The following is a 16,889-nucleotide window of genomic DNA, read 5'->3' on the forward strand; positions in this document are numbered from 1 at the left end:
ACCAACAGTTTGCTGATGAGTTGGAAGTTTTAGCCGAAATGGATAATGGTGAGTTGACAGATATGTTGTTTAGGAAGTGTAACCTTATAGCGTTGCTCTATTATTTCATACTCGCATTTGACGTTAGAAGTTTCTGTAACTGTGCTTTATATCAGGTCAGTCTGTTTTGTTTTTACTCTGACAATAACAATTGTATTTGTATTGAACTGTTATAACGCCTCCAACGGACGGTGTGGCATAGTTCATCTCCCAATATGTAGCCTACTGTTATTAATGCGCACTGGTGCTTCACCTGGGTGAGGAAACTAAAGCATATTCTGTATTAGTTGTACACAAAATAGGGCCATTAACAAGTGAGTAAAGCATAACTGGAGTTAACAACATATAAACACACTCACAGTGTCTCTTCATTGTATTGCATTTATTGTCCGATTTTGTGCTTGTGCATTCAATCACCATATCTCTCTGTTTAGTGCAACCTACGAAGAATCCCCCACCACCTTCCGAGGAAAGAACTGAGCCACTGCAACTTGATCCTCCCATTAGTGAGTTGAACTCAAACATTTTGGTATTAATGTGTATGTTTTATAATGCCTGCTTGAGTGCATTATATTAATATTGCATGTATATTTATTGTAGCATGAATAAAGACCATGTACTTTGTTTACAGCCCCAAAAGCAAAGCGCCAAAAGCAGGATGCCAGTGTTGTCAAGCGGCTGTTCGACTCGCAGCAGACGGATGAGGTCACAGCCCCAACGACGCGTACTGATGACATCACCCCTCCATCCTCCCCAGAGCAATATGAATCCACTCATAGGTAGGAAAAATGCATGGCTGGAAAAAGTGTGTTTTTATAAAGGAGAGCACCCTCTCCCTTTCAAAATGACCCAGCCAAATAGTGTGGAAGGATAGGGCCGTGGCCTGGAGCCAAAGGGTTATGGGTTCAAACCCTGTAGTCTGCAAACAAAACATCTCCAGACATCCTTGATAAGAAGTCTAACTTATTAAAAATGATTACAGATAAGTTACTCTAAAAGCGTGTTCAGTCTGAACGACTATATGACATAATTGCGGCATAATTCGGTTATGTGAATTCAGTCACTGAGTATCAATCATGTCGAGTTCTACATCTTCTAGGCCCACCCGTGCCGCGTTGGACGTCAGCGGGTTCGCTGCGTTCTCTCAGACGCCCCAGAGAACTGCCGCGGCCGCGGTAACGGCGTCGCAGTGTGTGCTGAAACGCCCCCCTCTGGACGGAGAGTACATCACCGTGACGGACTCCTCGGGTAACCGGGTCTACCTGAGGCAGAAGGAGAACACAGGGAGGAAGGTAATTAGCTGCTAATTAGCCGCTGGTCACAGGTTACTATGGAAATGCTCCTTGGACCCAATTGGAAGGCCTGACGGAGACGCAGGCTAGTAGGTGACCTGTATCTTTGTCCTAATATCTCACCGGTGCTCTTAAAGGAATAGTTCAGCAGTTTAGCACATTTGGCTTGATACCCACTTCTTAATATCCACGTAATAAAGGGATTCACCAAAATGTTGAGACCCTTTATTTTGTGAAAATTGGCCGCATATGCACTTTAAACACGTTGTTGAACATATGTATGTATTATAGAGTTCACCTAGACTCTGAATAGCCACCCCGTCCCACCTCTCCTACTTATTGTATTTTGTTCATCCTGGCACTTAATGTACACACTTATTGTATGTCATACTTAGTTATAGTACTTAGTTGTGTAGCATCTTATCCTAGCTATCTTGTTGTATACGTGGTAGGGATGCAAATTATCGAGTAATTCATTAATCGATAGTTGTTTCATCTTATCGATCGATGATCGATCAATTGATAAGCGGCAATTCTTCTGAGAAGCTGAATTTCCTTCTGAATGTGACAAATTTAGGTGGTAATTCAACGAAGTCGTTTAGTTGTTGTACTTTAAAATACTTCCAAATATTGTGCATTTGGCGTCTTTGTCGTCATTAACCAACTTAAAGTGGCTCCATACTGCACTCCGTTTTGCCCTCTTCATCGTGTCAGTGTCCCGCTTTTCGTTTGTCTTGTCCTGCCGTGTTCCAATACCCGTACTGTCCGTACTTACTAGCCAAAATTTGAGTACGCAGTACTCCAATTCAGATCCGGCGATGTGGATCGAAGGACACTCCCCGTACTCAACGGCAGCCTTCTTAGCTACGTAGCAGAAGAGGCGGAGCCAGGCTGAGCCAAAGTCGGCGCATTTTCCACATAGCCTGCATTAATAGAGTCATTTTGTAGTTTTTATAGTTTTTATAGCTTTTTATAGCTGCTAGGCGTAAATAGTTCACCGTTCAAAGCGGGATGTTTATTGCGGGGGAGGAGCCACGGCGGCAGTCGTGATAGTAATTTCCGGTTAGTGCACCACGGAGTACTCGATTTGGAACAGCACTCGCATCTGAAAAATTAACGTAGTAGCCAGTGCGGATAGTATACTTCCTTTAAGTATACTCATGGAAGTACGGGTATTGGAAAACGGCACTGCTTTGCTTGTGTTCCCGCTTGTGTTCCCGCGTGTGCGTCAAGTACGTCTGGCGTCAAGTGCGCCCTCACGTGGACGGTTGGGGAATTACGGGTTAAAATGCGATTAATTGCAAGTAATTTATTTTAATCGAGTAATCTCTTATCGACAATTAATCGATAATCGATTAATTGTTTGCATCCCTAATACGTGGAGTGGCTTAACCTAGCGATTGGTTCTTTGAACATCTCTACTGTACCGACAGCGATATATTGTCTCACCTTCCTATGACAAATGTACTTATTGTAAGTCGCTTTGGATAAAAGCGTATGCTAAATGTAAATGCATTGCAATATCTTCTGTTGACTTACCCATGATGCCTCTGGTTGGTTCAGCTGGCGGATCCCAGGAGAGCGCTTCACTTGGACGGTTCTTTGGGCCTGCTCTCAGAACCCTTTGCCGTGCTGAGGGTGCAGGTGGCAGAGAGGGTGAGTCCCCGGCTGCTTTATCGCTCACCACCTCCCGTATTTACAATGCATGACAACTTTATTCACAACAAACAGTCGAACATAAACAATACTGATGTGAGTCATGAAGTGTCCCTTCAAGGTGACATATTATACCGACAGGTTAGAGTGTGATCAGCCACTGAAAGACGTTTTGAAGTCAGCCTCTTCTGTAATCACAAGTGTGCGTGATAGATGAGCAGCGTTTGCTTCAGCCCACTGGGTAGGCTGGTAGACTGATCTTTACAGCATATCTAGGTGGACACGCCCACTAGTGATATTAGAAGAGGCGGATTTTCAATACGGCTTGTAACAGCTAATCAAACTCACACCTGCTGGTATAATATGTCACCTTTTTAAAATGCTAATTTAAATTACCTCCGAAATAAAACACACATTGAGCGATTTATTGTAAATCAATGAAAATTGGTTGAATTGTAATTTCTAAGTGGTGCTCTATGATGTCATTGTGATAATTTATTTTGATGACAGCAACATCATCAGGCTGTGGAGGAATCTCTACGCCTGTCGGAGATGCTCGCTCGGTAAAACCCCCCCCTCCCACAACACCCACCTCTCTGACACATGAGACCAACATCTGAAGAGGTTGCAGATTCCTCATGTCCATTGTTATTGTGCACAGCGGTGTGACGGAGCAGTTTGGCGAGTTTGGTGGCCCCGAGGTAGAGGAGGAGGAAGAGGAAGATAACGAGGATGAGGAAGGGCGACGTTCTCGACTCTGGGTGGACAGGTTCTCTCCCCACCACTACACAGAGCTGCTCAGTGATGACGTGAGTTCATCCATGGCCTGTCTTATCTTATTTATATGATACGGTCTTTCTTGGAATGTACGATATGCCGAAGGACCCGAATATTGTTTTAAAACTTGAACCGAAACATGCCACCCATTGATGCTGGCCGAAGTTTGAATCGATGCGTGTTTTGTGTCATGGATTTGGTGGATGTGTGTTCCTGTATAGTTTACCAACCGCTGTCTGCTGAAGTGGTTGAAGCTCTGGGACACGGTTGTGTTTGGGAGGGAGAGGAAGGTGCGGCCTCCTCAGGTTGACAGGCAGGCCCCGGCCCAGGCCCAGGCCAAGAACCCGTACCAGAACAAGTTCAAACCCAATCAAGCTGCTGAGAACACCAACTTCAAAACCTTCAAAACCAAGAGTCAGATAACTGAAGAGATTCTGGAGGCGGAGCTGGACAATCATAAACGGCCCAGGTTCAAGGTACACACTTGTAAAATGCTTAAAGATCAAGGTATACACACGTCAATTGTAACAGGGTTATAGTTTAAGGTATGCACTCGTTTACACGTTTACAGTTCAAGGCAAGCACTTAATATACTTAGTTAAAGGTATACACTCATCAACTTGCTTACAGTTCATTGCAAGGCAGACCCTTGTTCATATGCTTGCAGTTAAAGGCATGAGCTCGTTAACATGCCTATGGACTGGAACAACACAGGTGTTGCTCATAACACTAATATCTATGTGCTACTTTGATGTACTAGGGCACAGGAAATAGACTCAACTGTTGAAGATAAACCCAATTGACGTTTTTCACAGCTTTCATTGCAGGGTAAACATAATGTCAATGTTGTCCCCTGATACTTACATTGAGGGTCACAACACTGTGTATGATATTCCTTCCCTACGGCTCATAATCCCCTAAAAGATTGTGACTTCCTTCAGTATTTATCGAATTCTCTCTATTTCTCTCTCCTACTTGTAGGTGGCAATGTTGTCCGGCCCTCCAGGCTTAGGGAAGACCACCCTGGCTCACGTCATCGCAAAGCATGCTGGGTATAACGTGGTAGAAATCAATGCCAGGTAAATCGATGAACATTGCTACACAATAGGTTTGTGTAGTTCCGGTTCCTCAAACAACTTCACAAATGGTGTTCTTTTTGAAATGTCTGTCCTTTTTCACGCTAGTGACGACCGCAGCGCCGAGGTGTTCCAGAGACGCATCGACACGGCAACGCAGATGAAGTCGGTGCTGGGGACCAATCAGAGACCTAACTGCCTCATTATCGACGAGATCGACGGTGCGCCAACGGTACGTCACGAGATCCTCTTAAGGCTTAGTTATGGTTCCACGGTGAAGCAACGCGAGGGGGTTTACAGGCCCCTTAACCGCAAGGGCCTGACGTGCGCCCCCCAACATTTTTAATCTTGCGTCGAGGTGACGCAGCAGCAAGGGCTGTGATTGGTCCGCTAACTTAAACCCGACGCGTCGAAGCGACTGCGTGGTCATTGCGTCGCGTCAACCCGGAACCATATGTAAGCCTTTAGACCAGTGCAAATTACACCTGAACCAAGCCTTTTTTGTCAGTTAAGATGGGTTGTCTTCCTCACCTGCTACTCTCTGGTTGTCTGTCCTCTTCAACAGGCCGCCATCAACATCCTGTTGGCCACTCTGAACAGAAAAGACGGACACGGGGGAGAGGAAGGCGGAGAAACTACAAAGAAGAAGAAGAAAAAGGAGGGCGTCCTCCTTCGACCGATCATCTGCATCTGTAATGACCTGTAAGAGTTGTTGGAAATGTCGTCCATGCAGGGAATTGTAGTTTTTGGAAATTGCTTATAAGGCAATAATATGGCTAATATGGATGAATAGGGAGGCTTCTATGCAACATTCATCTGATGTCTCATTCATCTGTCTGTCCTTTCAGCTATGTTCCAGCTCTCAGGCCTTTGAGGCTGCAAGCCTTCCTATTGGCTTTCCCCCAGACACAGCCCACCCGCCTGACACAGAGACTATCAGAGGTACACTCGCCTACACACAATTTGTGTTGGTCTGATAGCTGTGTGTTGGTCTGATAGCTGTGTGTTGGTCTGATAGCTGTGTGTTGGTCTGATAGCTGTGTGTTGGTCTGATAGCTGGGTGTTGGTCTGATAGCTGTGTGTTGGTCTGATAGCTGTGTGTTGGTCTGATAGCTGTGTGTTGGTCTGATAGATGTGTGTTGGTCTGATAGCTGTGTGTTGGTCTGATAGCTGTGTGTTGGTCTGATAGCTGTGTGTTGGTCTGATAGCTGTGTGTTGGTCTGATAGCTGTGTGTTGGTCTGATAGCTGTGTGTTGGTCTGATAGCTGTGTGTTGGTCTGATAGCGGTGTGTTGGTCTGATAGATGTGTGTTGGTCTGATAGCTGTGTGTTGGTCTGATAGCTGTGTGTTGGTCTGATAGCTGTGTGTTGGTCTGATAGCTGTGTGTTGGTCTGATAGCTGTGTGTTGGTCTGATAGCTGTGTGTTGGTCTGATAGCTGTGTGTTGGTCTGATAGCTGTGTGTTGTGGATCCACGTGTGTTCTGATGGCTGGGTGTTGTTTACCTGTGTGTTGTTCAGATGGCAGTGTGTAGTCTACGTGCCTGTTGTTTATGCTGTGTGTTGTGGGCAGATCTCCCGGGTGCAGGGGATGAAGGCGGACACGGGGACCTTGATGGCCCTGTGTGAGAAGACGGACAACGACATCCGCTCCTGTATCAACACCCTGCAGGTGTGTGTGTGTGTGTGTGTGTGTGTGTGTGTGTGTGTGTGTGTGTGTGTGTGTGTGTGTGTGTGTGTGTGTGTGTGTGTGTGTGTGTGTGTGTGTGTGTGTGTGTGTGTGTGTGTGTGTGTGCGCGCGCGCGTGTGCACTTTAACTATTTTTGGCCCTGTATTAAATTATATTTTATCTGGACCTAAATCAATTGTTTAAATGTGTGTGTGTGTGTGTAGTTCCTCCACGGTCGAGGTCAGAGGATGGTGGACACCCGGACGGTGCAGAGCGTGGCTGTGGGGCAGAAGGACCAGAACAAGGGCCTGTTCCATCTCTGGCAGGAGACCTTCCAGCTGCCTCGGGTGAAGAGGTACATTAACCAGTGGGGACGGGTTCAACGCTCTGCCTCAAAGTTAGAACCACATGGTCTACCTGTAGGCCTCCTTGTGCCAGATGCCTGACCCCACGCTGTGAGATGCTTGGGTTCAAAAAGTCTCTGGGAATTTTGACTTGATATGAATAATACTTTATACCTGAGAGGACACGTGAGAACCAATAGACCTGGTAGTCGTCCTCCATTTTCACTGCAAACTTGTGTAGAGTGTGTGAAATAGGTTTACACACACACACACACACACACACACACACACACACACACACACACACACACACACACACACACACACACACACACACACACACTGTTGCAGCAAAACGCTGCCCGCTCTCGGTCCAGCTTGTTGCAAGGGGAAATGGCCTCAGGCGTTGCTCCACTGCCATATATGGGCAGTGAAATGATGGGGTCAATTGGGCAAGCATGGGAACTGAGAAGGACTAATTTCCTCGCTGATGAGTTGCAGATAAAACATGTTTTAACAACCATAGCAGTGCCGTGAATCATCGTTGGGAGTACCCTTGTCCGGATACTGTAAATCTCGTCCTGTCCCAGACGGAAGGGAGGTGCAGGACATCCAAATGATTTAGCTTTTACTTCATGCCGCTAGACTTGGGCTTGCTTGAGACATAACAAGACCCATATGGACAGACCATAATACTCATAGCTAGCCAGTTTTGAGGGGGTTCAACCAAGCTGGGACAGGAAGTGGCCCCGAGGGGTAACTGAGTCAGGCGCCCCAGGGCACATCCTGCTCCTTGATCTGCCCACCGTGTCCGGGCTGACCCCGTGTTGTTGTGCTGGTGTTCAGGAAGCGTGTCGGACCCGGGTTTGACGAGGGTCCGGGCGAAGGAGGCGGAGCTCAGAGATTCCAACACATCCTGTTCCTAGCGCAGTCCAGCGGGGAGTACGACAAGGTCTCTCAGGTAACTGGACACGCATCGCAGCCCTTTAGGGGGACGCGGGACGCCCACGGTCCTTCACTTTGCCATGAGGGCTTGTGTACAGGGAATGTGGCATGCCACAAACACATACAATTGTGGCAGGCGGTGAAAGATCAATTGAAAGGTTAAAGTAAAGAAAAGATTTATTAATCCCAGCCAGGGACAGAAATGTAGTTCGTCTTTTTGCTGACGGAAAGATGAGATTGGAATGAATGAAATGTTAAAGCATAACACACACGCACATTAGTGAAGAAAATACTTAGAATATTCCACGTATTCTGGAAAATGATTGCTTCATGAATGCATCATGATTATGTCAAAATAACTAAGCCCAAACTGGAAAAGATATGTTGCGCACCATACATATGTTGAAGACCTGACTCCTCCGTTCTCTTTCTGCAGGGACTGTACGACAACTATCTCTCCATGCGCGTGCGTGACCCCAACATGCACCTGGTGTGCGAGGGGCTCCAGTGGCTGTCCTTCTCCGACCAGCTCAACCAAACCATCATGCACGGCCAGAACTTCTCCCTCATGAGATACCTCCCCTTCCTGTCCGTCACCTTCCACTTCCTGTTCGCCCACGCCCACGTCCCCCGCCTCAGCTACCCCCACAGTCAGCACGATGTACGACACGCGCACACGCAACGCAAACACAAGGCAACGCACAAAACAACAAAGCTAGTTCATGTAAGCGAAAGGTTGTGTGATGTCCGGCCTTTCCCTCCGCAGGCCTCCACGCGTCTCCAGACCAACAGGAACGCTCTGTCCACCATGATGGCCGACATCCCCCCGGCTGTCCGCAGCAGGATCAGTGAGCTGAGCCTCAGCGCCGACATCCTCACCCTCCTGCTGGACATCCTCTGCCCCAAGCTACGCCCCGTACGCCAAACACCCACACCTGACCCGCTGGCTGGCTCATTCTGCCTTTACCTTTACTTTTATATTCAGTCCCTTAGCACATGGTTTTAAACCAGGGGTGCTCAAATTCTTCCAAGTGGAGGGCCAAAATTTATTCAGGCTTTTATTTTTATATTTATTCAGGGCTGCCCCAATTGGGTAGCCCTGGTTTAAACACACGGGTACAAATAAAGTTGAGGAAAAAGAATCCTAAAATCAGTATCGTGATTAATGTGTCCCACTGCAAGGTTCTTGGTTTGAATCAATATTTGCAGCATACATGTTGGCATCCTCTCGGAAGATGCCCTCACCCCTGCCTGCTTCGTGCAGTTCATTGATGACCTGTGTCTTAAGACAATTTGCCCGTTCACCTTTGCTCAGTGTCTGCTAAATGATCAGAGGTAACCCTTGTTACTCCTTTTTATAAATCCCTTTACCCTCTTACACTTCCAACTCCTCGCTGCTTTACTTGTAGCAAATGTCGATTTGCGGCTTCCCCGGCTCTTCTGGCGTTGCTCACGGTGCCACGTTCTCTTCCAGGTCAACCCTCAGCTGTTCAGCACCAGAGAGAAGGAGCAGATGAGGGAGCTGATCGACACCATGCTGGCCTACAACCTCTCCTACCGGCAGGACCGCACCCCGGAGGGACAGTACACCTACATCCTGGAGCCGTGAGTGGACACAAACATGCACACACACACACACACACACACACACACACACACACACACACACACACACACACACACACACACACACACACACACACACACACACACACACACACACACACACACACACACACACACACACACACACACACACACACACACACACTTTCTGTGAGCAGATGTGTGATTCCGGGGTTGATGAGGTCAAGGCTTGTTTGATTTGAGGCTCTATGCGGGCTTACAGAGTAATCCCCTCAACACCTGGCGTGTGTGTTTGTTTGAGGCGGTGATGGCTGGGGCAGGGGGAGGTGGCAAGCGGCACATCAATCACCAGTTAGAGGCTATTGTTGGACCAGCTGGACGGGGAAGACCAGTGGGGCGGAGATGAGACGCATGGGGATCGCCGTCGGGGGACTACCAGGGTTGGAAGAGAGCCAGGACGACAGGGGAACCAGCAGTGGCACCACATCCGCACAGACCAAGAAGAGGAACCACACAGAGAGGAGGGGAGCGGGCCGGAGCAACATCCGTCCAGAAGGGGTGTAGCGGTTGACGCCCGATCTTCAACGACGCAAACGGAAGATTGGCGCTTTTTTTTTCCCGATCTTCGGTTTCCCGGTTTCTGAAATTGTCGTAGCACCCGACCAGCCCAGCCTAGCCTAGCTTGGCCTATCGCGCCGAGCCATGCTGGGCCAGGTCGGGGAGCGGCGTCAGGCCCAGGGCGGCTCCCTCCTGCAGGCCCGCTGTGACAGCGTGCTGGTCACCAGCGACTGGGGCCTGCCCCTGGCCGTGGCCCTGCTGCTACTGCTGTTGGTGTACGGCTTCATCTACCTGCCCTCGCTGGCCCGCCACAACACCACCCTCTGACGCCAGCCCTGTGGGACACTGAGCCGTTGTTGTTGTTGTTGTTGTTGTTGTTGTTGTTGTTGTTGTGGTTTCCATTAGCACACCTCGAGGTGCCCACTCACTGCAAAATGCAGGCGGAAAAGGGAAGTGCTTTTTTTTTTTTTTTTTTTCATTATTTTTTCTATGCTCAACCTTTTTTTTTCTTTGATCTTAATCCAGCCTTTTCTCACTTAAAAGGCATAATTCAAGTCCAATGATGATAATCGTATCGGTATGTATTCTATGGATGGAAAAATATAGTTCTTTTTGGCTATTTGCCATAAAGATGCTTAATACATCAACAACAAATATGACTTCATGTTTCGCGTTGGACATTACGTGGGTGAATGGGATGAGTTCAGATGGGATCTGACGTAAAAGGATTATGGTATTAGGAAAGAGACGGATTCTAAATCTAAATCTGGGCATCAGAAAATGGGGACTTTCTGTTTCCATCACATTCAACTGCCATAGTGCACGTGTTGTCCTGCTTCCAATCACCTTTTTCTCGTGTGTGTGTGTGCGTGCGCATGTGCAGACGTGTGGATGAGGCAGTGAAGTTCCCAGGTCTGCCTCCAAGGCGCCAGCTCACATACCAGGCCAAACAAACGATCAGCAGAGAGATGGAGCAGGAGAAAATGAGGAGAGCCGAGCATCTGATGATGCTGAGGAACCCAGCAGCGGTCAGATTGATCTTGCTTTATCCATCACCGCACATTCACATACAAAGAAATTGTACACTATGTAATTGTATCCCTACAAATACAATCCAATATTTTCCATGAAGCCATATTGATGTTTCGGTGTGTGCAACACAGACGGAGGCGCCCAAAGAGAAAGCGAAGAGCACCAGTGATCCCAAGCCCAAAAAGAACCACCAGCAGAGGCTGGAAACCATCGTCCGACAGACCACGGTGGAGATCAGGGTGAGACGCGCTGCGCATCCAGCCCCCGACTCATTCCGTTTTACACAGGGGGTGGTTGGGAGGTGTTTGGTCTGAACCCACGCCCCTCACTGCCTGTAGCTGTAGGGGCACGACTGCAACAGTAGGGGGAGTCAGAGAGGAGTCACCGCAGCGAATCACGGTTCAGGTGTACATGGATTTGGTTTGGGCTCAAACTAATTCACCAGATTTCTCTCTCTCTCTCTCTCTCTCACACACTCACTCACACAGTTATCGATATTCACCGAATACCCATTCACTATTAATAAATGTATTGATTGACTAACTGATCACATCCAAAAGGCTGGTGAGAGGCCTTTGAGCTCAGATGAGATTCAGTGAGGAGGTGAGCAGGGTCGCACAATATATTGACTCGATATCGATTATGCTATAGCGCAATATAGCGGTGTTCGATTAAGAACCTGCTTGAAACCGCTACATAATCCAAGTTTCAAACTCATGCAGGTCTGCATACCATGTGACGTGTGTGCATGCAAGTGAGACGCATCAACTATCAGGTGTGGACCGTCTCCGAGCAGGTATGGCCTAGACCACCTCTGGAGGTGGTCCGGCCCGCGTTCTGATTGGACTACATCTCTGTGTGCGTGTGTGTGTGTGTGTGTGCGTGCGTGTGTGTGTGTGTGTGAACAGCCGTCTGGGCACAGTGGGGGCAGACAGCTGGCCACGGCCCGCGGCTGCTCGAAGCCCGCCAGAATTCTGGTAGACACTCTGGGTGATCACGTCTTCAGTTCCCAGTGTCACCGATCAGATGTTCAGAGCGTACATTTCTGTTGAATATCTAATATCTAGTAGAAATATAACGATGCTCAAACTGCATAAATCTCTATGGATATGTGGAGTTTTTATTTTTCATGCATCACTACAGCAGCGCTTTAATAATGCTGTACATTTGACCTCAATTGTTAATGCCGGGTGGTTTCTGACGAGCAAGTCAATTTTGTAAAATTTGGTTAAAATCTGCCTACCGTTTCAGGCGGTTTGATTTAGCAGGAAGTATTTTGGGAGAAAAGGAACTGCAGCCACAGGGTTCGTATTGTCAGGTGCAGAGGTCAGACCTGCGTTCTGATCCGGCACATCAGATCAGTACAGTGTGGTTGACATGCTAGCTCTCCACACCCATCATCCCTAACCTCCACCAGGGAGTTGATGGGGAAAGCGCCCCGCGCCTTCTGAGGCTACACACCGTGTCTTTGGGCCCTGTTGCTGCCTCTCATTTCTTGATAATTGTAAACATTAATTTGTTTATTACATGTCCTGTTCTGTAGATATTGTTTTTATACTGCACAACATGTCCTCATCTGTAGACATGCTATTTATTTTCTTGTTCATGATGAACCAGTCCATTATGAGTAGGAACATACTAAACCCTCGTGTTTTAAGAAGTGTTATGATTCTATTCTGATCCATATTCCTGTAACATTTGTGTTTTCACATGCGTTTAAGAATAACGAAGCTAGTATCAACATCGTAATAGAGATATGGCAGTATCATATTCCGTCAATATGTAGCCCCCCTAGAGGTGGGCTGGCGTCAGTGCGGCCAGTGGTGTGACTGGAGAACAGGGGGGGGGGGGTCGTGTTCTGGGCTTCCTCCTGCCGCTCCACTTCTCACTAATGGAGGCTCACACTGCCCCCAGAGAGCAGGGTAATGAGAAGCTAGTCCACACTCCTCCCTAATGCCCAAGCTTTCTGGAACCAGGCTAATGACATGTGTGCGTGTGTGTGTGTGTGTGTGTGTAGATTGTGCACACATGCAAACCTTGAAAAACTTCCAATTGACCTTGCTGCCACGACCTAGTGTTTTGTGTGGTTTCTGATTAAAGTTGTGTGTGTGTTTCTGTGTGTGTGTGTGTGTGTTGCAGCCGGAGGTGGATTTCTTTGGTCGAGCTGTAGCCCCCAAACCCCAGAAAGTCCTGACCTCAGAGACAGGTACTGGTTCTTTCTGTCTGTTATTAATGTATATATATATACATACAATGGCTACATACAATGACGTTATTAGTCACATGTTCATAACCTTATCTCCATGATTGTAACCGGAAGTGTAAATTCCTTGAAGGGCTTCTAATGTTAAACTATGTCGGTTATCAAGAAAATAACAATATTCCGACATTGAAAGTGGGATCTGTGCTCCCAAGTAGAAGTGATAGCGTTTGTATTTACAGTGTGACAATAAGTTCATTACATGGTTATGTACCACTATATAGCTTTTTGAGCAGTCTTTTTTTTTTCTTCATTATACTTTCTACAATACCGGCCTAGCCCGACTCTTGTTTGACTAGGCCACTTCCAGTGGGGCTAAAATTTGCATTTCCATTAAAACAGGGCTACCTGCCTGAAGGTGTGTCTTAAACCGATGACGCACTTGTCTTGAGGCGATGACGCAAAAACACACACACTTATTGTAGCCTGTTTAGTTTTAATTGTATAGCCTTCCGTAAAATGTGATAGATTCATTTAAGAGACATTTTATATATTTGGTTTGTTTCAGACAGATGGTACACCGTCTGTCTGAAACAAATATTAAAGATTGATATCCACCATGAGGATTCTGTTTGACTAGCGAAAAGCCTATTCCCCCTTTTTGGCTTCCTAATCTCAATAGCTCAATAGCTCAATCTCAACCACCGATTTATTTCAGATAAACTTGTTTGCACATTGGACAATGTTTCACACATATTTCGCCGAGTGCACCCGATGTCCTTGATATTAGGAAGTATCCGGGTTGAATATCAGTATCAGGGATCTGATGGTGTGAAATATCCAGTCTATACACAAACTAATCTCAAAGATATGTCTTATTTTAACAAGCCATTTTTGTTTGGCAAGCGAAGATTGTCAAACTAAAATCGAAGGGTTAGGGTTGGGCAATCTTTAACTTCTTACACCTTTAAACCGGCATATATATAGTCATGGGATCATACGAATAATAACAAATCAAGCTGTTTTGAACTCTAGGCATACTCTGACCACAGGGCAATGCATCTCAACTAAATATAGTAACATAGTCTGAAGACTGAGCGTATCATTTTTTACATTTTAACGTATCCAAATCGGCTCATCAAATCTGAATACTATCAAATCTTTTGAAATTAGTTTTTGTGGATTTTATGGAAATATAGATATAGTTGTTTCCTTCAATGAAATCACAAACCCTGCTCCAGTTGACAATTTAGGGGCTGTTCAAAATGTTTCTAGTACTAATAGAGATTCGATAAGGAATTTGTTAAGACTGAGCCTGACGAATCCCGATATATTTGACATACTGGGGGTTAGCGGAATCCACTGAGGGGAAGGCTCGGGGAGAGTGAAGCCCCAGGAGAGGTTGACGCCTGTGTTGTGCGTGACGCCTGTGTTGTGCGTGCAGGGGAGAAGAGCGTGGAGCAGTCCATGGGGACGGCGGTCGGCAACAGCCACGTGTGGTTCCGCTTCAACGAGGGCGTCTCCAACGCCGTCCGAAGAAACGTGTACATCAGAGAGCTGCTCTGACGACCGTCCATGGACCGGCGGCGTTCGCACACCAGCCTGTGACGTTCTCCACGGCAAAGATTGTGTAAATGTATATAAAAATGTGTGTTCCGAAGTTGATGCTTTTATTCAAATGACGAAAAATCCCATTCAGTTCAAAACAGTGTTTATTTTGATTGACAGTACAAACAGCCAATAAAAACCTTGATTGATAACATCGCTCAGTGGGTCCATAACTACGCAAACGTCTAGAAAGCTACGCACCGCTCTACACTCACACATACAGCCAGGTCGTCTGCCAGTCCTCAGCATAAATTAAAAAAGCATTCGTGGGAGTCCAAATAAATATTTATAATAATCATAGCAGTGTAAGAGAATGAGGAAGTGCATCGTGAAAGTGTGTGTGTGTGTGGGGGGGGGGGGGGGTCGTTAGGTGTGCATCCGTGATAATATTTGCGTGCATCTGCATCGCCCCTTAGAGGATCACACACTTTCCCTTCTCCACCCAGGGGTTGGCCCTCATCAGCTCTGGGTTCAGAAATGGATCGTCACACACACAGCCCTCAATCCACTTCACAAGCCTGAAACGCACACACACACACACACATATCGGCCCGTTAGCACAGAAGCAGTAGTGTGTGTGTGTGCATGTGTGTGATTTCTGTACGTGTGTGGGAGAAATAAACTCACTCTGTGACAGTGATTGAGGACTTTTCTCTGTTGATTGCCAGCTGATACTGAAGACTCTCCACCTCCCTCTTCATCTGTGGTACGTCTAACTCGTCCATGGTGCCTGTTTTCAAAACATTCAAACATTCATCACAGACAAATTTCAAATAAGTACATTTCAGTGTAGTTATCCGAGTAGTTGTATTCATTCATTCACTGACATGCATTCATATAAATTATAATTGCGTGTGAAAGCCTTGCATATGTTTTTTAACACACACAATTCAAGGTCGTTCGTTAAAACATTATTTTTTTTAAATCCAGAATAAGGAAGATGTCCTATATCGACGATTCGTTTCCCGTCTCGGCACCTTGCTCGAAGAGTGGAGCGATGTGGTGCGACGGCAAACCGGTCCGATAGTTTATTATTAGAGGCCGATTAGAAGGTTTCTCGCCCACTCATTTGTCTAATGGATCGAAGTAGGTCGCGGATGCTCACCGGAGGTGGTAACAGCTGGAGGGGCGCTGGAAACGCCACTATAATATTGGCTTACGAGAGCGTGGCTTTCGGATGCCAATATTATACTGGCGTTTCCAGCCCCTCCAGCTGTTCGCAGTGAACCCCGTAGGCCGTAAAGAATCATAACCATAACTGTTACAGATGCAATATATATGCGTCGAGTGCTCTTCATCGTTCGTCAAACAAATGATTGCATATACCGTATTTACAAGCGCCGTCTACAGAACAATTTTAACACGGGCCTGTCGCGTTTGACTGGCAGTACTGATGTCCCATAAACACTGCCTAGCCCCTTAGTGTTGAATCTATAACATCGACACGGTCATTTTTACTTGGCGGAAATACAGCTAAAGATCTGCTTCCATAGTATTTTTAGAAATAGCCTTTACGTAATTTAGAGTGCGCCTTTACCGTTAGGCCTGTAGGCAAGTAGTCCGCTGTTCTGCGCCGCTCGATTTTCCCGTCAGCCGAGTGATGGAGGACAAAATCTGGGACACTAGCGAGTGAGCAGACTAAAGAGCTTGTGTACAATCTCGTTTCCGTGGGATTTTCCGCTCTACACTGGTACACTATCGCTGGGCAGTGCAGGAGGTCCTAGTTGTCTGGCTGTAGGCACTCCCTTGCGCTCGTCTTTTGTAGCGACTGGAGGGGGGAGGCGCAGGGCGGCAACTGGAGCCGGGTTGGTTTGTTAGTCAAACGAGTGCTCGGTCCCTGGCGCACCTTTATGGAAATCTTTTGAGTGAGTTTATATGGATATCCAGTGGGCTTGGAGGCAGGAAGCATTCAAATGAGGTCATGTCCCAAAAGACCCAGAGAACTCACGAGCTTTTCCCGGCGACCGATAAGTTGCGGCTACTGTTCAACCCAAACGGGAGTTATTCTAGGTGCCGCAATGCAATTGTAATTACCAGTAAGCAGGTGTTTCAGTGTGGACAATTGAAGAAAAAAATAAATATAACAGCACAGCTTATGTTTATTTTTTA

At 46.8% G+C, this 16,889-nt stretch overlaps 2 protein-coding genes across 2 annotated transcripts in view; one reads left to right on the plus strand and one right to left on the minus strand.

Moving 5' to 3' along the window:
* The window catches only part of chtf18 (CTF18, chromosome transmission fidelity factor 18 homolog (S. cerevisiae)), a 15,134-nt gene extending 196 nt beyond the window's left edge, over positions 1-14,938 (plus strand). The window contains exons 1-22 of the mRNA XM_056586444.1: positions 1-48; positions 474-545; positions 671-818; positions 1,139-1,331; positions 2,895-2,987; positions 3,498-3,550; positions 3,649-3,796; positions 3,986-4,240; positions 4,746-4,843; positions 4,949-5,072; positions 5,406-5,542; positions 5,689-5,782; positions 6,411-6,509; positions 6,731-6,861; positions 7,697-7,811; positions 8,232-8,456; positions 8,562-8,711; positions 9,270-9,400; positions 10,824-10,968; positions 11,104-11,211; positions 13,112-13,178; positions 14,617-14,938. The exon at positions 1-48 is cut by the window's left edge and continues 196 nt beyond it. Coding sequence (XP_056442419.1) covers positions 1-48; positions 474-545; positions 671-818; positions 1,139-1,331; positions 2,895-2,987; positions 3,498-3,550; positions 3,649-3,796; positions 3,986-4,240; positions 4,746-4,843; positions 4,949-5,072; positions 5,406-5,542; positions 5,689-5,782; positions 6,411-6,509; positions 6,731-6,861; positions 7,697-7,811; positions 8,232-8,456; positions 8,562-8,711; positions 9,270-9,400; positions 10,824-10,968; positions 11,104-11,211; positions 13,112-13,178; positions 14,617-14,738 — 2,756 coding nt within the window. The 3' untranslated portion in view covers positions 14,739-14,938. The remainder of the gene's footprint in view (positions 49-473; positions 546-670; positions 819-1,138; positions 1,332-2,894; positions 2,988-3,497; positions 3,551-3,648; positions 3,797-3,985; positions 4,241-4,745; positions 4,844-4,948; positions 5,073-5,405; positions 5,543-5,688; positions 5,783-6,410; positions 6,510-6,730; positions 6,862-7,696; positions 7,812-8,231; positions 8,457-8,561; positions 8,712-9,269; positions 9,401-10,823; positions 10,969-11,103; positions 11,212-13,111; positions 13,179-14,616) is intronic.
* Positions 14,845-16,781, minus strand: LOC130379627 (guanine nucleotide-binding protein G(I)/G(S)/G(O) subunit gamma-13-like). Its single transcript, XM_056586572.1, has 3 exons — positions 16,318-16,781; positions 15,408-15,510; positions 14,845-15,298 (listed from the first exon to the last, which is right to left on the minus strand). The coding sequence occupies exons 2-3, from the start codon at positions 15,503-15,505 to the stop codon at positions 15,193-15,195; spliced, it is 204 nt and encodes a 67-aa protein (XP_056442547.1). The 5' UTR covers positions 15,506-15,510; positions 16,318-16,781; the 3' UTR covers positions 14,845-15,192.
* Between the last annotated feature and the right edge of the window lie 108 nt (positions 16,782-16,889).

This window comes from Gadus chalcogrammus, chromosome 3, assembly GCF_026213295.1.
Source record: "Gadus chalcogrammus isolate NIFS_2021 chromosome 3, NIFS_Gcha_1.0, whole genome shotgun sequence".
Taxonomy (NCBI): domain Eukaryota; kingdom Metazoa; phylum Chordata; class Actinopteri; order Gadiformes; family Gadidae; genus Gadus; species Gadus chalcogrammus.

Coding starts and splice junctions, on each gene's coding strand:
- LOC130379627 (XM_056586572.1), bottom strand. CDS start 15,505: ATGGACGAGTTAGACGTACCACAGATGAAGAGGGAGGTGGAGAGTCTT. Junction 15,299..15,407: donor TCCTCAATCACTGTCACAGA/GTGAGTTTATTT, acceptor TGTGCGTTTCAG/GCTTGTGAAGTGGATTGAGG.